The sequence below is a fragment of the Mauremys mutica genome, chromosome 14, assembly GCF_020497125.1.
Source record: "Mauremys mutica isolate MM-2020 ecotype Southern chromosome 14, ASM2049712v1, whole genome shotgun sequence".
In the NCBI taxonomy this organism is placed as follows: domain Eukaryota; kingdom Metazoa; phylum Chordata; order Testudines; family Geoemydidae; genus Mauremys; species Mauremys mutica.
The window spans coordinates 9,381,843-9,403,132 of record NC_059085.1 but is presented as its reverse complement, the minus strand read 5'-3'; the positions used below and the strand labels follow the sequence as shown (position 1 = coordinate 9,403,132).

Sequence of the window (21,290 nt, the reverse complement as noted above, 5' to 3'; positions counted from 1 at the left end):
AGGAGTACCACCCACCACGAGATTGGATTTAGAGGTCAGCAGATAAGGGATGGAATAGCCGGTGCTGACTGATCATGGGGTGAGGCTAGAGGGGCTAACGACAGTCTATGGCCTAGGACAGATGCTGATCAGTTGGGGGTGGGACTAGGGGGCCACCATCTATGAAAACAAATCTGCTATGTAGAGTACCCCTCTTCCCTCCAGTAATGCTCCCTGGCACAGTAAACTCCCATTTCTGAGAGCCTCATACACAGCAATAATGGAAAATATGTTTTATAGAAGAAATTGTGATTGTTATAAGATCAACAATGGTTATGTGAACTCTGAAGTATCTGAAATTACATTTAGCTTTTTAAAAACTGACTAGATTCTAAATTGACTGGGCCCCTGTAACTAAAGTATCCAAACCCCATATTTTATTTAATCCTGACTGGCTGCCATGTCCACATGGAGACCAGATTCATTTGAGAAACCATCTTTACACCTAGCACTTTTCACATGGAAACATCTAGCATCTAGGCAGATAGCTGGTCCCTCTCAGAGACCAGCTAACTCTCAAGCACCAGAAAGCATAAAATTCCCGTAACACTCCCAGAAATGCAATATTACTCTATAGGGAATATTTGGTCCTGCCCCAAATCCTGATCAGCTTTATGCCCAGGCTGAAAGCACTTGTGATTTTCAGTCACCTGTGCCAGATGAAGCAATCCAAAAGGCCATTCAAAGAGCTTCTTTCCAGTTTCAAATTATTTTTATAAGCACTATACGTGTTCAAAGGTACTTTTAGAAACCAAACAAAAAACAGTTCCCAACATCTGAAACAGCCCCCGTTATGGATCCCCATGAAAAGGAGCTCTGTTCTCCTTTAAACTCGGAGGATAGGACAAGCAGCAATGGACTTAAATTGCAGAAAGGGTGGTTTAGGTTGGACATTAATTACCCTAACAGAAAGTTTTTCCTAAACACTGGAATAAGTTACCTAGGGAGGTTGTAGAATCACCATCACTGGACATTTCAAAGAGCAGGTTAGACAAACATCTGTCAGGGATGGTCTAGGTAATACTTAGTCCTGCCATGAGTGCAGGGGACTGAACCCTCTCAAGGTCCCTTCCAGTCCTACGATTCTAGGAGGAAAAGCCCAGATGCTCCTGCTGAAACGCTGTCACTTCAAAAAAATACTACTGTGTAGATGAGCAGCATAGAGGCTAACCAACCTTTCGCTCTATAAACTGCTTCAAAAAATAAACCTCTTGGCTTTGCCAGGCCATTTCTCTGCCTGCAGCAGACCAATTCACATAGTCACTTCACACTGAAGCCTCACTAGTAGTTCTACCACTTCTATATCTGAAAAGGAAGCAAGACTAAGATATACTGAAGCATTATGTGGTGACCTAAGCAGATGACTCATTAAATGGCTCTGGTGAGCTATTCTCCACGTAGTTACTGAAGGAGTTTTAAGATGTTTTAAATCTATCTACAGCCATTTCTGAAAACTAAGAGTCAGATTCTCCCCTCTGTTGAGTTCATCTGTGGGAGGATTCCCCCAACACAGACGGACCCTTTGGCAGCATGAAGCTGATATAGCTCCTAATTCACCCCCCTCTCCATTCCCGTGTCAGCATAGTGGGCATGTGCCTTGCAGTCTGTGTAAGTTAGATCATGTCTCACTTCAGGGAACCAGCTCAGCACACAGGATCAGGGATGGCTAAAAGCACAGTGCACATGTTGGCCACACCGGTTCTAACCCCCCAAAACTGTAAAGCGCTTTAAAAGAAAATCCCCCTGGTAGTCCACAAGGTAACAGAGGCTTTTCTCTCCTTTCCTCAGACTATGAAGACCTAGGAGAGTTTTTAGGTTGTGGCAATTTTCCCTGAGTTTATCTAACTTGCCAAGAGAACAGTGTTTCCTCTGGAGTTGCTAGAGAGTTCATGACAGAACCATTTCTCCAGCAGTGGAGCTAGGAAATTGTTCCACATGCCCTTTGCCAGCCGGCAGCCTAGGCAACTGTCATGGTGTTTAGTCACTTGAGAGGCTGCTGTATCACCTCAATCTTTCGTATTTACCTCTGGCATTTAGCTGGAGCTCACACTGAATAGCACATAGCTCACACCATGGCCTATACTCACAAATCAAGTGTAGGGACACTTCCCCTATCACCAGGGTTCACATCCTCACATACTTCCTGCTGATAGAGAATTAGTCACCTACCTTTATTTCTCCAGCTGCAAGCCTGACTTCACTCTTCCTCTTACCCCAAAATTATGAGACAGCCTCCTTTCGAAATGCATGAACAGATGTTCAGTGGAGAAAATTTTGTATTTCTTCTTGAAGTCTTGATTCTATTCTTTCCGACACCAAGTATAATGAAATATGTGCGTGTGTAATTTTTGCTGGAACAGTTACTGTAGGAGGACGGCTACTAAGGTGTGCTCAGTGTCTCTGCTTACAAATAGCTCAAGCAGGCGGAACAGAGCCAACTCAACAAGAAATCAGCCAAGAGTCAATGAACAGTTTTAAACCACATTTAAAGCTCCACCAAGACCAATTTTTAACAAATGTTTTATTTGTGGTCACAGCCTTTAAAAACAGAACATCCCTTAATCCTAACCCACTACATGAGCTTATTTCAAGTCAGTGCAGGGTAATGACAAGAATGTGAAGTTGCATCCTGTACCAGAGTGGCTCTATATAGGATGATTCATTTTCATACACAAAAAAGAGTTGATATGAGGGTGTGAGGTGGAAAACCAAGGAAAATAAACCTGATGAACAACAGGGAACTTCTCAGGAAGACTCCCTTGTCCTGAAGCTGCAGGGAGGGGAGGTTAGCTACAGCTCTGAAAATCATTCACACTGTAGCACCACGTAGGTAAATAAATACTAACACACTGTCAAAGGTCAGCTTCTCTCAGGGAGGGGAAAGAGATGGTGGCACATAGCATCCCAAGATTAAGATAATTCAGTAGTTATTGCTAAGTCTTAGTTACCTACAATGGTCTATTAACTATCTTCTTTTTAATTAGTATAAGATATTCACTAGCATTAATCCTTATGTTCCTGGTGCTTATTGAATGGAAGAAGGGAGAGCAAGGCAGAGACTCCATATATAATCCACTTCCTACCTTACAGGCTGGACTGTTCTCAAGCTGCTTGAATGAAGTTTTACCTTTTCATGGAAGGAGTGAGGGCAGGGAAAGGACAGAAAGTTTATCACTAGCAGCTTCTCAGGACACTTGGAAATCCATTATGTTTGCTTAATTCTGCAAGGGACTTTCATAGGATTCTCTTTGCTAACAGTTCCTACGAATTCCTTTGTGTACATCACATGGAATGACAAACCAGCTCCATGTTTTAATACACTAAGCCCCAAAGAGAGCAGGAGATAGGTGTCATCTGAAGAGACTTGAGCAAAAACTACGCTAACTCCCCAGGAATAAATATGGTAAAGAGTGGTCTGATCTGAGCTCAGAGGCATTAGCTGGGGTTCCAGATACACTCAGATAAGATCAGCCTGGCATCCGATTCCCATTGTACATACCCCTTCTGCCAATAGCACATACTATGACGGCCAGCGCCTCTCAGTGTTCAGCCGATAAATCTGAAAACCTAACATTAACAAGTCTGTAATTCATACATGACAGGAAACCGGACATCACTGCAGATTATCAATTACCCAAAAGTTAATTAAGTCTATTGAGATCACACTTTTAGTTCACATCAGCTCCACATGCCCTCAACGTCCCAACCCACCCCCACTTCTTCTCCCCTCCCCATAAAGAAGCATTTCCCGGAGAGGGAAATTTGAGGAGATGGGAGGGGAGAGGGGCTGACGTAAGCTCTGAAGCCAGTGAGCTATGGAACTGCTATGCGCCAATGGTGTCTCTGTAACATCCCCCTATTAGGCATCATGAAGATTGTTCTCAGCCAGGAGTATCTTCTCTCCAGGTTTAAAGGCCGGCATCCCCATGTAGGGGCAGCTGGCACAGCGGAATGCATCCCCCAGGTAACACTGCCAAGACACAGAGGCAACAAAAAAACAAAAAAAAAGTCAGCTCGTTACCAAGGTCAGACAAAAACAAAGGGTAGGGTTTCCTGGTTTCAGTTCGCTTCCCAATGGGAAGTATTTTGCCCTACACCGAGTTACAATCTGCCACCAGAGAATAAACCAGCACCAAAAGAATCTGCTTGCAGCCTCTAGCAATCAGCACAAACCTGGCTGAGTCAGGACTGAGGTCTGAAGTTGCCTGGGATTGAATGAACAAAGAATGCGTTTTCCCTGACCACACAAGGCGGCAGTCTCTTCAGATCAGGGCTAAAGCCCATCTGCTGTAACATCCAACTCTTGGGGCTCTCAGTTTCTCCAAACCATTCAGAAAAACCTGTTTCACTTTAAAGGCAGGTGGCTTCAGGGAGAGGAGTTCTCTTAGTAAATACTGAGCAGCTCAATGGACTCAAATTCAGCTCAGGTAGGTCATGAATGAGAATCATAACTATATGGAATTGGGAGACTTCAGTCTAGCTCTTCCTAGAGAGGTATCCATATAACAGGGAGTGAATGTGCAGAGCAAGAATTTGCTGCAAACACAACTGACGTTACTACAGACCCATCGAAGCCAAATATTACAAAATCTGATAGCCCTGCAGAGACAGAACGATTGCTTCACCACAAGTACTGGTTAGTAAAGTCAGCCCATAGGGAGCACTGGTTTTTTAAACTAGTTCTCAGGGCTTGGCTACACTTGCAGATGTGCAGCGCTGGGAGTTACAGCTGTCTTCACCAGTGCTGCAATAGTTATACCCGAGGCAGAGCAGGAGTACAGCCAGCGCTACAGCGCTGCATCTCCCTGGCTGTATGTGCCTTGCAAGTGTGGACGGCGTGTAAGCTGCAGCGCTGTAAACCCACCACCAGCGCTGCAACTCTCCACTCTAGCCAAGCCCTCAGATAAGAGGGCTTTCCCTGCCTGTCTATACCACAGGATAGATGGGAAGGATATTTACATTTCCACAAGCAGATTTGGGCTTCAAGCTCTCTTTCTTCTCTTGCTCCAGGTCCTCCGCGAGGCCACACGTGCTGCAGAAGAAACAGGACTCATATTAAACCTGTCTGCAATGGGGTTAGCCACTGACTCTGCCCACTCCACCCTCTAACATTTCTTCCTTGGTCCTCCACCCACACAAGATTACAGCCCCAACATATCATTCCACACATCGGGCTTTAGCGCACGCGCAGTCCCTCTCTCTCTCTCACCCCCACACCCACCCCTACCTTTATTATCCCCTGTCACAGCCCAGAGCCGTGGTTCTCAACCTAGTCACCATTGTGGGCCACATATGCAGCTCTGTGTGTGTTCTATTTATTGTGCGGACGTGGCCCACATACTACCAGCATGGCCCTGAGAATGTCGCATGGGCCGCAGCTGTGTGCTGATTAGGACGCAAGCGGCCCGTGGGTCGCTGGTTGAGAACCACTGGCCCATAGGACCATGGCGAATGTCCCAGTTGCTTGAACTTCCCTCTCTCCACCTTGCACATGGGGAAATGCTATCAAATACCAAGCTCTTATTTTAAAGTCTGCATGCAATACTTCTCTGAAAGAAAACTGAGGACGAGTTGTGTTATAAAAAGAGCCTGCATGAATCCTGTGGTTGCCCCCAAGTGAGTCTGTGTGTTGGGGGAGGACTATTCATCTCACAGGGGAATATTTATGCCTGGGATATAAGTAAACTGATTTTAAAACACTAGTTACACCAGCATACACTTTTAATGTAGATTCACTTAAAAGAAGTTTAAATCTTCCTTTAAAAAATCAGTTTGGCTTTTTTCTTCTTTTAAATTTCTAGTTATACTATTGCAATTTTAATACACAGAAGCCCTTGACAAAATTTAAGAGATGTATACCCTAGAATCAAGTTTTTGAAAAATTCTACAAAAAGAAATTCACTTGGCTAACAGATTTCTGAATGTGTTTCTTAACTAAATATTGAAATATGGACCTAAATACACTAAGGGTTATAAAAAAAAAAGTAAAGATACCAGCCAAATGAGTAATTCTTTGGAGAAACAGCACCATGCCTTGCTGTTTTTTAAAGGGCAATGGTTAAATCTGATTTGAAGTCAGCACATTCACCAACACATCAAGTCTAGTACTCACCAGTTCTTGCAGGCTTTCTTTTTACCCGATTCCTTACAGGATGGAGCTTTGAGGGAAGATGGATCTGGCTTCTTCAGATCCTCAGAATCTAGCAACTCATCTGAGTCCAGGAGATCCTGAAAGAGACAACATGGAGGAAGAAACAACAAAAGAAGGAAATTAGTTCACTAGGGAATAGGGACACTGCCGATTTAGATTCAAAGAAATGACAACACCTGGTATAGCTTGGACCAAAAAGTGTCAGAATTATGGTCCATGCAATAAACCCCTCGTCATGTAATATTAGAGGAATTTTTCCATATGGCTCTCACTCCACCCTCTTATCTGTAAAGCCTTACTGAGTACTGTGGGTTAAATTTCATGAAACTTCTAATTTTTGTGTGGAAAACTAAAACAGAACTTACCATTCCCTCATCATCCATATCATTGGCAGAGAGAGTCCATAGCTTTGCAGCAGCAGGGTCCACAGCAGGCTTGCCTGGAGCCAAAACGAGACATAGACGATGATCACACATAGCATGAATCAGACCAACTCCCAGCAAAGAAATGGTTCCAATATCACTCTTGAAAAACTCACTCCCTGTGCCGTGGTGCCTTTTATCATACTGCACCCTACCTGTGGAACACACTCACTGCTCTCAGAAGCCAAGCACCCACGCTCTCACGCAAATCCATCTTTAAACCTGATTTGTGCAAGGAATCCTCTGTCCACTTCTCGTCATCCTTCATCAAAGATCAGTTATGAAAAAAGAAGTGACAATATCCTCCCCGATACACCCATTTGAGACACCAAAATGAGATGTCATTTATAGACGCGGCATCTCTTCATAATATGACCACCTCTTTATTTCACTGCATTTCAAACAAGAAATAAGTTAGCTGACATTAGAACAGGCACTGATGCTGGGAGCTGAGTAGCTGTAGCTCCAGTAATCTAATCGCCATTCATATCCTTCAAAAGATCTCGCATAGACCTTTTTGCACAAAGGAAGGAAGGAAGGAAGGAAGGGATTGGTAGTACTGGTGTTTCTAATAAGGTTAAAAACAAAACAAAAACCCCACAGAAAATCCTTTATGCAGCTCTCTGTATGCATTACAAAGCGACAGGAAAGGACACAGGTTTCCCTCCTCCTTTGCTTTGCAGTTAACCTTTGAAACAGAAATGGAAGCTTCCAACAGATACAAAATGGCTGTTAACCAAGATTATGGAGAACCATGTTTTCAAACATCCTTCTTTATTAAGCATTCAAAATTATTATGCTCTCCACTGTACAACGTAAGGAGCTCATACACTCCCAGCACATATACCAGCCTTCTCTTCTCTTCTCTCTTACCTGATGAAGCAGATTTCTTAGCAAAGGAAAGTTTGAGCTGACTTGAGGATCCCACTTCAAAGTTGGGTTTCTTGCCTTCCATTTGAACAGACAAAAGGTCATTGCCTTGGTACCCCAGATGCTCTTGGACTGACTGGGTCTCCTCAGGGGTCAAAGGCTCCTTCAGCAGCTGGAAAGCAAGACACTGTGTGTGTTAATCCTTGTACAGAACTGCCATATTCCAATGCCCTGTGTGGTAACATCATACCATACAGCGAAGGTGCCTGTACACGAACGCAAGGAGCCTGAGAAACAAGCAGGAAGAATTGGAAGTCCTGGCACAGTCAAAGAACTATAATGTGATTGGAATAACAGAGACTTGGTGGGGTAACTCACTTGACTGGAGCACTGTCATGGATGGGTATAAACTGTTCAGGAAGGACAGGAAGGGGAGGAAAGGTGGAGGAGTTGCACTATATATAAGAGATGGGTATGATTGCTCAGAGCTCCAGTTTGAAACTGGAGAAAAGCCTGTTGAGTGTCTTTGGGTTAAGTTTAGAGGTGAGAGCAACAAGGGTGATGTTGTGGTGGGCGTGTGCTATAGACCACCGGACCAGGAGGATGAGGTAGACGAGGCTCTTTTCAGACAATTAACTGAAGTTTCCAGATCACAGGCCCTGGTTCTAATGGAGGACTTCTATCACCTGACATCTGCTGGGAAAGCAATACAGCAGTGCATGGACAGTCCAGGAAGTTTCTGGAGAGTGTTGGGGACAACTTCCTGGTGCAACTACTGGAGGAACCAACCAGGGGCTGTTCTTCTCTTGACCTGCTGCTTACAAACAGGGAAGAATTGGTAGGGGAAGTGAAGTGGGTGGCAACCTGGGCAGCAGTGACCATGAGATGGTTGAGTTCAGGATCCTCACAAAAGGAAGAAAGGAGAGTAGCAAAATATGGACCCTGGACTTCAGAAAAGCAGACTGACTCCCTTAGGGAACTGATGGGCACGATCCCCTGGGAAGCTAATATGAGGGGGGAAGGAGTTGAGGAAAGCTCACTGTATTTTAAAGAAGCCTTATTGAGGGCACAGGAACAAACCATCCAGATGTGCAGAAAGAATAGCAAATATGGCAGGCGACCAGCTTGGCTTAACAGTGAAATCTTCAGTGAGCTTAAACACAAAAAGGAAGCTTACAAGAAGTGGAAATGTGGACAGATGACTAGGGAGGAGTATAAAAATATTGCTTGAGCATGCAGGGGTGTAATCAGGAAGGCCAAAACACAACTGGAGTTGCAGCTAGCAAGGGATGTGAAGGGTAACAAGAAGGGTTTCTACAGGTATATTAGCAACAAGAAAAAATGGTCAGGGAAAGCGTGGGACCCTTAATGAATGGGGGAGGCAACCTAGTGACAGATGATGTGGAAAAAGCTGATGTACTCAATGCTTTTTTTGCCTTGGTCTTCACAGACAAGGTCAGCTCTCAGACTACTTCATTGGGCAGCACAGTATGGGGAGGAGGTGAGCAGCCGTCAGTGGTGAAAGAACAGGTTAAGGACTATTTAGAAAAGCTGGACATGCACAAGTCCATGGGTCCAGATCTAATGCATCCAAGGGTGCTGAGGGAATTGGCTGATCGGATTGCAGAGCTGTTGGCAATCAGGGGAGTCAACTATAGTGCCCATCTTTAAAAAAGGGAAGATGGAGAACCTGGGGAACTACAGACCAGTCAGCCCAGAAAAATGATGGAGCAGGTCCTCAAGGAAACCATTTTGCAGCACTTGGAGGAGAGGAAAATGATCAGCAACAGTCAACATGGATTCACCAAGAGCAAGTCATGCCTGACCAACCTGATTGCCTTCTATGATGAGATAACTGGCTCTGCGGATATGGGGAAAGCAGCAGACACGATATATCTTGACTTTAGTAAAGCTTTTGATACGGTCTCCCACAGTATTCTTGCCAGCAAGTTAAAGAAATATGGATTGGATGAAAGGACTATAAGGTGGATAGAAAGCTGGCTAGATTGTCGGGCTCAACGGGTAGTGATCAACTGCTCGATGTTTAGTTGGCAGCCGGTATCAAGCGGAGTGCCCCAGGGGTCGGCCCTGGAGCTAGTTTTGTTCTACATCTTTATTAATGATCTGGACAAGGGGATGGATTGCACCCACAGCAAGTTCGCAGATGACACTAAGATGCGGGGAGAGGTAGATATGCTGGAGGGTAGGGAAAGGGTCCAGAGTGACCAAGACAAATTGGAGGATTGGGCCAAAAGAAATATAATGAGGTTCAACAAGGACAAGGGCAGAGTCCTGCACTTAGGATGGAAGAATCCCATGCACTGCTACAGGCTGGGGACCGACTGGCTAAGCACCAGTTCTGCAGAAAAGGACCTGGGGATTACAGTGGATGAGAAGCTGGATATGAGTGAGCAGTGTGCCCTTGTTGCCAAGAAGGCTAATGGCATATTGGGCTGCATTAGTAGGAGCACTGCCAGCAGATCGAGGGAAGTGATTATTCCCCTCTATTCCGCACTGGTGAGGCCACACCTGGAGTACTGCATCCAGTTTTGGGCCCCCCACTACAGAAGGGATGAGGATAAACTGGAGAGAGTCCTGTGGATGGCAATGAAAATGATCAGGGGACTGGGACACAGGACTTACGAGGAGAGGCTGAGGGAACTGGACTTGTTTAGTCTGCAGAAGAGTGAGGGGGGATTTGATAGCAGCCTTCAACTACCTGAAGGGGGGTTCCAAAGAGAATGGAGCTCGGCTGTTCTCAGTGGTGGCAGATGACAGAACAAGAAGCAGATGACAGAACAAGTTGCAGTGAGGGAGGTCTAGGCTGGATATTAGGAAACACTATTTCACTAGGAGAGTGGTGAAGCACTGGAATGGGTTACCTAGGGAGGTGGTGGAATCTCCATTCTTAGAGGTTTTTAAGGCCTAGCTTGGAGGGATAGCTCAGTGGTTTGAGCATTGGCCTGCTAAACACAGGGTTGAGAGTTCAATCCTTGAGGGGGGACCATTTGGGGATTGGCCCTCCTTTGAGCAGGGGGTTGGACTAGATGACCTCCTGAGGTCCCTTCCAACCCTAAATCTTCTATGCTGGGTTTCCCCTGTCCCATGATGTTGCATTATACTTCAGACGGGCTCATTCTCCCAGCTTGCACGAAGTAGATCACGGTTCTGGCTGTTGCACAGCTGGCGATATTACACAGCTTACTGCCACTAGTCCTTTGAAGAGACATGGATTTATTTTTTTTTAATTGCAAAGAAAACTCTTATTCATGCAGTACTAAGAGCACAGTTTTCGTTGCTGGTTATGCTGCCGCATATTTCAAGGCACACTAAGATGGCTAGGTAGTGAATAACCAGCACCTCTTTTGGAAGCCTCTTCCCTACATTATACAGTCCTGAAAGGGGAGCTCTCGGGAGGTGGTTAGTGCATATACACATACCTCCTTCACTTCCACCAGCCCGGAAAGCGTTAGAGCCGTGAGGAGCCTGGCTGCTGTCTTGATTTGGCTGTTGTCACCTGGGAAACATGACAGGGAACGCAAAACAAAGCTCATTATTAAGAACTAGATGTGTTGCTCGTAACGTGAAAGGACTGACAGTGCTTTAGAAGGCAGCATTCCAGCTAATCCCTTTGTTTACATGCTTCTTTCCTAATCATTCCAGGCATATCTGGGAACTCAGCCATTCATCCATTCAAACAGGCTCGTCAACTCTGAGACTATTAATTAGTTCAAAATTATGCTCTTGACAAATACATTAAGGTCACAAAGGCTTCTCCAGCATCCAAGAAAAAAAAAAAGAAATCTCCACCTACTAAAGAGAAAAATGGGAGCTCCCACTTCGACAGGCTCATGGAAGTCCTCAAAAATATAAAGTCCTAAAAAGTCTAAAGTTCAGAAATATACATTAAAGAGCTCACTCCAGAAGGCATCAGGTCTTACACCGACTGATTTAGATAACAGCTTTGGTGCCTCTGTTTTCCGTTGGGTAGTTGGCATTACCTACTAGTAATACTCCATTCACATCTTTTGTAAATTGTGATAGGATAAGATGCACCGTCTTTCCTAAGCTTCACTATCTTTTTTAGATTATGCAAGTACCTACAGGCCCCAATAAAGATCAAAGCCCTGTTGTGCTACAGAGTAAAAGATGGTCCCAGCCACTAGCAGCTCATGACCTAATTTTACTTTCACAGAGGCCTCAAAAACCTGACTTAGGTCACTACAAACTCTAGCATCAGCTCAGTGCATCCACTAACGATAGCAGTATGCTTACAAGAATAAGTCTCTTTCTGTTCTTACATTTTTGATACAAGATGGTCATCAGCAGAGATTCTAACATGACAGTGATAAGGTCAGACACAAGATCACATCTTGCTGCTTACATTAAATGAATCACAGGAGCAGAACTACTCTTTATGTTGACTGACATTCAAAGCTCTTGGCCCTTCAGCTTTGGCCTAATCCTCCATGAAAGTATGTTTGGTTGTCTCAGATCCAGGGGCAAGAACATAGCAGACTTGCTCTTACCTATTTGCGAAGACACTGGTTCTTTCAGAAGGACACAACCCCCGGGCTTGAGTATCCGAGCTATTTCTGCCAGCACCTCCGCACTGTGCAGTGTCATACTGCCTGGTACCATGCCTGACAGAACCACATCAAAGCTGGACTCTGCATGAGCCGCTGAAAAGAAAGAAAGATGAAGAGAGGGAAAAAAAAAATACCCTTGTCTAGCTTACCAGCTATCCCCTCTCTGATCTCCTTTGTACACATGTATGTGACAATCACACCACATGGCACCAATTAATAAGGCTACGATTTTGTCATGGAGGTCACGGAATCCATGACTTCCAAAGACCTCCATGACTTCAGGCCTGGTGGCTGGGAGCTGCAGGGTCCCACTGCCTCCCGCAGCAGTAGGGAGTTGTGAGGACAGGGGGACCCCTGCGGCTCCCAGCCGCTGCAGGGGGTGGGGAGTGCAGGGGGACCCCCGCAGTTCCCCAGCCACCATGGCAGGGCAGGGGGGCCCTACAGGTCTCTGCTGCTGGGGAGGGGGCAGAGGGATCCTGGAGCTCCAAACCCCCATGGGTGGTGGGGACCCTGGAGCTCCCAGCCAGCCCACATTTGCCCAGTCCCTTTGCATTTTATCATGGATATTTTTAGTAAAAGTCAGGGACAGTGAATTTTTCACCTTTTGTTTTTGATTATTTTTTTTAAACAAACTTGACTAGGGTGAATAGTTTTCTTGTATACTACTAGCAGTATAAGTCACAAAAGGATTTCTACCTTTATATTTAAAGATGCCCTAGGTTACAAATCAAGGAAAATGGATGTGAGCTAGCATTAACATACCCACAGACATGACACTGCCCTTAAATCAAAATGTGTGGTAAAAATTTTATCCCCATTCTTACAATGGGACAGTTGGTCAATATTTTCCACGGATACGCGGCTCTCAGGTCCCACCAATGCCTGAATCTTAGCCACCAGATTCTTCAGTCCTTCAACAGGTGAGGAGCTATCCCAGATCACTACCACACGCTGGCCAACTGAGATTCCATACTCCGCCATGTCTGCTGTATCACTGGACCTGAAAGTGCCAGATTGAGAAAGGAAGAAATCAGTGCTAAAACCACCATGCAGAACGTGGATTTTCACTTAATCCACAGGCTTGCCCTCTTTTAAGAACTAGGATAATTCTTTGGGCACTGAAAACAGAGTTCCCATATCTGTGTGTTAACATGAAGAAATACCATCTCTCTGTCTACGAGCATAATTCAGTTTCTCTCAAATTGTGATGCTTGCTTCCTCCAGGAGGATCTGCCGGTGGCAGTGCAAACCAAGTTTAAGGGACATGGGAGGAAAAAAAAATTATACAATCTCAAGCTAGAAACGAAAAGGCAATATGAAGTGCTCAGCAGCCACTTCTGCTTGTGACAGTGACCCAGCAAAGATGAAGTTAATCAACTCCCCCTGCACATGAGGAGAACATACATCTTAATTTCAGCATCCCCAATCATCCAAATAGAGGCCCTTTGCTCTCCTCCTGAGATCTCTTTTTTAAAGAAGTGCTTCCATCTGGGGAAACTAGAGTATGGGGAGAGCAAACAAAAGCATCTGGGGTTAGCACAGAGGAGATCCACAAGCCAAAATAAAGAAATAACCTGATCACATCTACCTAAACATTCCCTATCCCAATGAGTCCTGCTAGGTATGGAAAAGTTTCTTTACCCATTTTAAAAGTTCTAGCCTTCCCATTGGCTCTTTTGGTCAGGTGCCCACTTTTTTTCCCCCTTTACCTGGGGTACTTTTTAACCCTTTACAGGTAAAGTAAGTAGAGAACAGGTTTCAGAGTAGCAGCCGTGTTAGTAGAGAACAGTTCTAGCTAACTGGCTGGCTTGGTGTCCATCAAAGGGAGCTACCCACCCATCTTTATTTATCACAGGTGTGCCCTCATGCTAATGGCTGTGCATGAGCAATGCCTGGAGGGGCTACTTTTCACTAGTAAAGCAGCGTGAGAGGTATCCTGAGCTAGAGAGTTAAGGGGGCACAGATTCCACAGTACAGCTTGTACCCTGGGAGATGTCACAACCAAACATTTGACTATGTCAAAACCAGTAAAAGTTTAAAAAAAAAAAAAAAGATGGCAGGTCATTTGGCTTTACAAGAAAAAGGGAAGGTTCTTTTTAGTTACAATAAGGTTTCTGTTGCACTACACAAGGCATATCAGATAAGCGGCTACAGGACTATGATTCAGGGTGGATAGCACTCTACCCTACTTCTTGGGTCTTATCTCAGTCTCACACACATTTTAATCAACTGGTCTCTGAACTCAAGATTGCTCCCTCCCAAAAACGGGCAAGAAAAGAATCCCGAATTGGAAAAAGCAGCAAAACTACAAACCTCCAACAACTGAGGAATTTTTCAGCAGACAGTGAAAGCTGGACACACAAGGTGCACTGCTCACCTCAGTTGAGTTACACATATTGAAAAATGCAACACATTTTCCCTCTTTACAGAGAGGAGTTCAAAGCAGTTTCCCTAGATTTCTACATAAAACTTCTGGAGGAGAATCATTTCTCCATCTTCCCAAAATTCATTGCATTGTTGTCCTCATTCAACTGAGCCTGAGCACGGGCACGTATGCCAGTAACGCACTTTATCTTTCATCTCATAGGCCTGAGTCACTTGTGTGTGTGTTCAAATTGGAGGCCCATCCCTTTTTTTCCTGGAAAAAAAAGTTGAAACACTTAGATGCAACTAAAATCAGGTGAAAATTAAAGGTCCACTTTTTGTTAGTATTTTCATATATGGGTTCCAACCCATCCAACTTTGAAAAAAGGTTTCTATTACTGAAGCATGTTAAAAATCATTCAGGGAGGTAATTGTACAAGTATATCAGAATTCATTATTTCAGGACTTACAAAAGCATGGGACTTGTAATGGAGGTGAAGGATTTCTTATTCTAAAGGCATGGTCAACATTTAAAAAAAATTATACTGGCATAACTGGCAGTCAGGGGTGTGACTCCCCAGAGTAGATGCCTTGTTGTTCGCAGAGGTGGTGTTCCCACACCAGCACAGAAACTGTTGGCGTACACCGCATCTACACTAGGGGGCTATGCTGACACAGGCACTGTAGTAGATTCGAATTAGCCTCAGGCTACATCTGTAAGAGATGGGGTGTGATTCCCAGACGCATGCTAGCTCTCATCTCCAGTGGCATGCTGAACACAACGATAACACGGGCAGTAGCAGCTCCTCCTAGCTGACCAGCATCTGTACCTCCCATGGGGTTTGGGCAGGTTTGTACTCAGGGCAGCTAGCACGAGCCATTGCTGCTACCACAGTTACCCCAACTATTTTTGTGCCAAGTCAGATAAGACCTAACAGAAGTATGTTTACATGAGCATGGGATCACACCGCTAGTTGGCAGTGTAGACGCAGTCATATTCACTGTGGATCAAATCCAGCTCAGGTAAGCAGTGACTCTTTGGTAACCTTCATGAAATCAACTGGTAGTCTCAGTTCAATTCCTAGCGGACATGTATATGCAGCACCAAAACCACTGCCACAACGGCCACCATTTTAAGCAATCTCAGAAGAGAGACCAAGGAATGAATGGACACAGACTGTGTTCTCATCCCTTGGGGGGAGGGGGAGGGGGGGGGAGAGGGGGGGGATGGCTCTCTAAAACAGGAAGAAGCATATTAGCAGTGTTCTGCACTGCTTTTGCCCATGCTGTCTGCTGCTGCAGATAGTATTTAAAGTGAAATCCTCTATCATTTTGCATCAGTCACAACCTATTTTTCATAAACCCTTACACATAACACTTAAAAATTCCAAATTAAATTTCCTAGAGCACAATAATGTGGTGTATCAAACCATGGCGCTTCCAGCGGCCTAGAACTAAGCATCACTGCAGTGCTGCAAGCTATTACTGTTGTTGGTGAGCATTTTAAATACATTCCCTCATGCAGATCTTGTTAACAAGAACACAGGAAAGGGAGAATTGAACCTCTTGGAGGAGCAGAGCCAGGCAAGTGCTTACAGGGATTAGGAAACAGCCACATGAAGGAATTTCACAGCTGGGATGCAAAAGCAGGTATTACTGTAATTGGGAATAAAACCATTTTCTCGAGGGATGCTGGAAATTTTCCAGTTCATTCAGAGCAAAGGGAAGATCTGGTCAGTGGAGAAGTTACTGGCTTTATTCCTTATCTGAGAGTCTTATGGGCACATAACATTTATAGGAGTCACATATGCACATCAACAGGAGAGAATCTGTATTTTGTGGCATTAGCCACAGAAATTCCATGCCAGAAACAGGTCTTGGGACACTGCTCTTCCCAAAAAGCTTCTTTATTCACTGAGTCTCTGTTCAGTTTTTACCTCTACTTCAGACAGATGCATAAAACCTTTGATCTTAAGCTACGTTTTCTTACCAACCTAATACTTACTGTCTGACTACACTTCAGAAAGACTGCTGAGAGGAATCCACTGGGAGCAGCACAGCTTTCTTTGAAGCTTTCTTTTTACTATCCGCATTACACAGTACTAAACTTAAAGTTTTATTACGTGAATGCCTGTCATGTCAGCAATTAGGAAGAGACCAAAACACCTCTCACTACTGTGCTTCTCTTTCAGACTAAGGATGCAATATTATGCTCAGGGAAAGAGAGATGATTAATAAAGAGAAAGTAGGACATGCCCACAGTTCACCACACAAAATTGTTTCAAGTTGGTAATAGATCTGGCACTTAGAAACATTAAAACACAGAAAAACTCTTTCCCACAACAATAAAATAGCCCCCACCAGCAATTAAGTTGCCCAAGCCACACTTCTTTCTAAAAATACAGACAGAGCAGGAGGAGGCCTTTAATAAGGCTTCCAGATATCTGGGGGTGGAGGGGAGAGATGGGAGGAGCATGCTGGCAAATCAAAGGAACATGATTTCTTAGGTGCTTCAGAGCAATTCAGACAGTCAAGGGCAGTAGAGGTAGCAAGAATCAGATCTCCAATGCCCAACTGCAATATGGTTTTCAGAAGGGCTGTCGATTAAGTGCAGTTAACTCACGCAATTAACTCAAAAGATTAATCACGATGCTTAATCGCACTGTTAAACAATAGAATACCAACTGAAATTTATTAAACATTTTAGGGATGTTTTTCTACATTTTCAGATATATTGATTTCTATTACAGCACAGAATACAAAGTGCACAGTGCTCACTTTATATCTTTTTATTACAAATATTTGCACTGTAAAAATGATAAACAGAAGAAACAGTATTTTTCTATTCACCTCATACAAGTACTGTAGTGCACTCTCCTTATCCTGAAAGTGTAATTTACAAATGTGGATTTTTTTTTCAGTTACATAATTGCACTCAAAAACAAAACAATGTAAAACTTCAGAGCCTAGAGTCCATACAGTACTGCTTCTTGTTCAGTCAATCGCTAAGACAAACAAGCTTGTTTACATTTACGGGAGATAATACTGCCCGCTTATTTACAAGGTCACCTGAAAGTGAGAACAGGTGTTCGCAAGACACTTTTGTAGCCGACATTGCAAGGTATTTACGTGTCAGATACGCTAAACATTTGTATGCCCCTTTATGCTTCGGCCACCATTCCAGAGGACGTTTCCATGTTGATGATGCTCGTTAAAAAGTGTTAATTAAATTTGTGACTGAACTCCTTGGGGGAGAATTGTATGTCTCCTGCTCTGTTTTACCCACATTCTGCCATATATTTCATGTTATGGCAGTCTCGGATGATGACCCAGCACATGTTCATTTTAAGAACACTTTCACAGCAGATTTGACAAAATGTAAAGAAGGTATCAATGTGCGATTTCTAAAAGTAGCTACAGCACTCGACTCAAGGTTTAAGAATCTGAAGTGTTGTCCAAAATCTGAGAGGGATGAGGTGTAGAACATGCTTTCAGAAGTCTTAAAAGAACAACACTCAGATGCAGAAACTACAGAACCCAAACCACCAAAATTGAAAATCAACCTTCTGCTGGTGGCATCTGACTCAGATGATAAAAATGAACATGCATCGGTCTGCTCTGCTTTGGATCATTATGGAGCAGAACCTGTCATCGGCACAGACACATGTCCTCTGGAATGGTGGTTGAAGCATGAAGGGACATATGAATCTTTATCGCATCTAGCATGTAAATATCTTGCGCCGCCGCCTACAAACAGCACCATACAAAAGTCTTTTCTCACCTTCAGGTGACGCCGTAAACAAGACGTCGGCAGCACTATCTCCTGCAAATTGTAACCAAACTTGTTTGAGTGATTGGCTGAAGGAGGACTGAGTGAACGGGTAGGCTCTAAAGTTTTACATTGTTTTATTTCTGAATGCAGTTATTTTTAGTACATAATTCTTCATTTGTAAGTTCAAGTTTCATGATAAAGAGATTGCACCCCATTTGTAATGGGATAATTGAAAAATACTATTTATTTTGTTTTTTACAATGCAAATATTTGTAATAAAAATAAAGTGAGCACTGTACACTCTATTCTGTGTTGTAATTGAAATCAATATATTTGAAAATGTAGAAAACATCCAAAAATATTTAAATAAATGGCATTCTATTATTAATAGTGTGATTTATCATAAATTCATTTTTAATCATGCGATTAATCACAATTTTTTAAAATCGCTTGACAGCCTTAGTTTTTAGCTTTTGTTGTCCTAGGCAAGGGGTTGGCAACCTTTTAGAAGTGGTGTGCCGAATCTTCATTTATTCACTGTAATTTAAGGTTTCATATGCCAGTAATACATTTTAACATTTTTAGAAGGTCTCTTTCTATAAGTCTATAATATATAACTAAACTATTGTTGTATGTAAAGTAAATAAGGCTTTTAAAATGTTTAAGAAGCTTCATTTAAAATTAAATTAAAATGCAGAGCCCGCCAGACCAGTGGCCAGGACCGTGGCAGCATGAGTGCCACTGAAAATCAGCTTACGTGCCGCCTTCGGCACCCGTGCCATAGCTTGCCTACCCCTGTCCTAGGCGGTCATCCAGCCTCTGGCCACATAACCAGGGCATGACAGCTGTCAATCATATTATACAATGGGTGTAAAGAAGGGGGCATTGGACTAGGAGCATATTGAGGTGGACATGCTGCGGTGAAAGCAGGCATGGTATGCTGGTATCCTACACATACACACCAGAAGAAACAGATGGGAACCAGCATCAAACTAAGAGCAGAGTATTGCCAGTCGCAGAACAATGGAGGAGAAAGGAAAATAAAAAGGGTCTCTCCCCAGAGATAATTAAGCTGGAGAGGCCAAGATCACACTGAAGGTTCTGCGCCAGAAAACAAGATATGACTGAAGCAGATCAGCCTAGCACCAGGCAATGACTGAGCAGATCTTATGCCAGGCTGCTAGCTGAGGGGAGGGGGAAAGCCCTCATGCCAGGCAATGCCCAGGTGAGACGGTGCCCTCATGCCAGGGAAGAGGGACAAGGAATCTCGCTCCTCCTGACTCTGGGTGGGGGCAGGGTGCCACAGGCATCCATCGCCCCCAAATGAAGGTATTCGCAGCCCAGCAGGGCTCATGGGGGAGGGCCCCAAAGGCATCACTGGGGGGAGCAGGGCAGAGAAAGGGAATGGGGGGGCAAAGGGCCCCCCTAAATAAGTCTCTTGGGGGAGGATGGGACAGAGGCAACAGAGGACAGGAGGCGCCCAAAGGAGTAACTGGGGGGAGGGGACAGAGAGAGGGAATGGGGGGGAGGGGCCCCCAAAGGAGTCACTGGGGGAGGGGACAGAGGGCGGGAATAGGGGGAGGGGTCCCCCAAAGGAGTTACTGGGGGGAGGGGCCCCCAAAATAGACACGGGGGGGCAGAGGACAGAGGGCGGGAATAGGGGGAGGGGGCCCCCAAAGGAGTTACTGGGGGGCAGAGGAAATAAGGGGAGGGGTCCCCCAAAGGAGTTACTGGGGGGAGGGGCCCCCAAAAGAGTCACTGGGGGGCAGAGAACAGAGGGAATAGGGGGAGGGGGCCCCCAAAGGAGTCACTGGGGGAGGGGAGAGGAGGGGAAGGGAAGGGGCCCCGAAGCTACCTCCGAGCGAAGGGGGAGACCCACAGGGGCTGCCCAGCTCCCTGCCCCGCTCACCTCTGCGCCGCGCCCGCACTCCCCGTCTCCGCCGCCCGGCCCGGCCCGGCCTTTTCAGCCCCGTCATCGGCCCGCGCCCTCCGCCCCCACGGGCGCGCCGCGCTGACGGGCCCGGCCCGGCCCGGCCTTGCCCGCTTCCAAGATGGCGGCGGTGGCGGCGGCTGTGGGGAGCCTGCGGCGAGCGGGCTGGGGGCTGCTGCGCCGCGCGCCGGGTGAGGGGAGCGCGGGGCCCGCCCGAGGGCGGCGTGGGGGAGGTGACGGGCACCGAGGGGACCCGGCTGGCTCCGGACCCGGTGATCAGGGCGCCGGGGTTACCCGGCCGGCCGGCAGGCGCCGGGCCGAGGTGTGTGTCCCGGCGGACTGGGGCAGGCGGCCGGCGGCGTGCGGTAGGGTGGAGAGTGGGGTGGCGTTGGGGAGAGTGGAGTGAGGGTGCTGGGTGCCAGCGGGGTGGCGTTGGGGAGAGTGGAGTGAGGGTGCTGGGTGCCAGCGGGGTGGCGTTGGGGAGAGTGGGGTGAGGGTGCTGGGTACCAGTGGGGTGGCATTGGGGAGAGTGGGGTGTGGGTGCTGGGTGCCAGCAGGGTGGCATTGGGGAGAGTGGGGTGGGTGCTGGGTGCCAGCGGGGTGGCATTGGGGAGAGTGCAGTGGGTGCTGGGTGCCGGGTGGCATTGGGGAGAGTGGGATGAGGGTGCTCGATACCAGCGGGGTGGCATTGGGGAGAGTGGGGTGAGTGCTGAGTGCCAGCGGGGTGGCATTGGGGAGAGTGGGATGAGGGTGCTGGATGCCAGCAGGGTGGCGTTGGGGAGAGAGGGGTGAGGGTGCTGGATGCCAGCGGGGTGGTGTTGGGGAGAGAGGGGTGAGGGTGCTGGGTGCCAGCGGGGTGGCATTAGGGAGAATGGGGTGAGGGTGCTGGATACCAGTGGGGTGGCATTGGAGAGAGTGTGGTTGGTGCTGGATACCAGTGGGGCGGCATTGTGGAGCACCATTTACAGACACAGCTGGCTGGTGTAGGTGCCCTGGGGGGCATGCTGCCAGCTCCGTGGTTAAGGCTATGTAGAAGTTTTCCATTTAACTAGACTGATATTTATTTACCAAGCACCAAGATGGCCCTTGACACTGCACAGATTAAAAGCGATGGCTTCTGCCCCAAGGAACTTGCAAACGAACGCTGCCAGTA

The 21,290-nt window shown here is 46.0% G+C and overlaps 2 protein-coding genes across 3 annotated transcripts in view; one reads left to right on the top strand and one right to left on the bottom strand.

Annotated features, from left to right (window-relative positions):
* Positions 1 to 2,543: 2,543 nt before the first annotated feature.
* On the bottom strand, positions 2,544 to 20,262 carry CIAPIN1 (cytokine induced apoptosis inhibitor 1). Of its 2 annotated transcripts, none has more exons than XM_044987223.1 (9): positions 20,117 to 20,262; positions 12,896 to 13,071; positions 12,012 to 12,164; positions 10,923 to 10,999; positions 7,486 to 7,654; positions 6,556 to 6,629; positions 6,152 to 6,267; positions 4,999 to 5,071; positions 2,544 to 4,009 (listed from the first exon to the last, which is right to left on the bottom strand). In XM_044987223.1, the coding sequence occupies exons 2-9, from the start codon at positions 13,050 to 13,052 to the stop codon at positions 3,899 to 3,901; spliced, it is 930 nt and encodes a 309-aa protein (XP_044843158.1). In that variant the 5' UTR covers positions 13,053 to 13,071; positions 20,117 to 20,262; the 3' UTR covers positions 2,544 to 3,898. The 2 variants fall into 2 exon arrangements, with proteins under 2 accessions (XP_044843158.1, XP_044843159.1); XM_044987224.1 differs by having other exon boundaries at positions 20,063 to 20,142.
* COQ9 (coenzyme Q9) overlaps positions 20,203 to 21,290 on the top strand; it is a 13,830-nt gene continuing 12,742 nt past the window's right edge. Inside the window, exon 1 of the mRNA XM_044987222.1 lies at positions 20,203 to 20,328. Within this exon, the coding sequence (XP_044843157.1) occupies positions 20,259 to 20,328 (70 nt within the window). The 5' untranslated portion in view covers positions 20,203 to 20,258. The remainder of the gene's footprint in view (positions 20,329 to 21,290) is intronic.

Excerpts from the sequence above, each read along its gene's own strand:
- CIAPIN1 (XM_044987223.1), bottom strand. The coding sequence starts at position 13,052 with ATGGCGGAGTATGGAATCTCAGTTGGCCAGCGTGTGGTAGTGATCTGG. Across the intron at positions 11,000-12,011 it reads ACCAGTGTCTTCGCAAATAG|GTGACAACAGCCAAATCAAG; the intron begins GTAAGAGCAAGT and ends CATGTTTCCCAG. Across the intron at positions 7,655-10,922 it reads GGCTGGTGGAAGTGAAGGAG|CTGCTGAAGGAGCCTTTGAC; the intron begins GTATGTGTATAT and ends CTTGCTTTCCAG.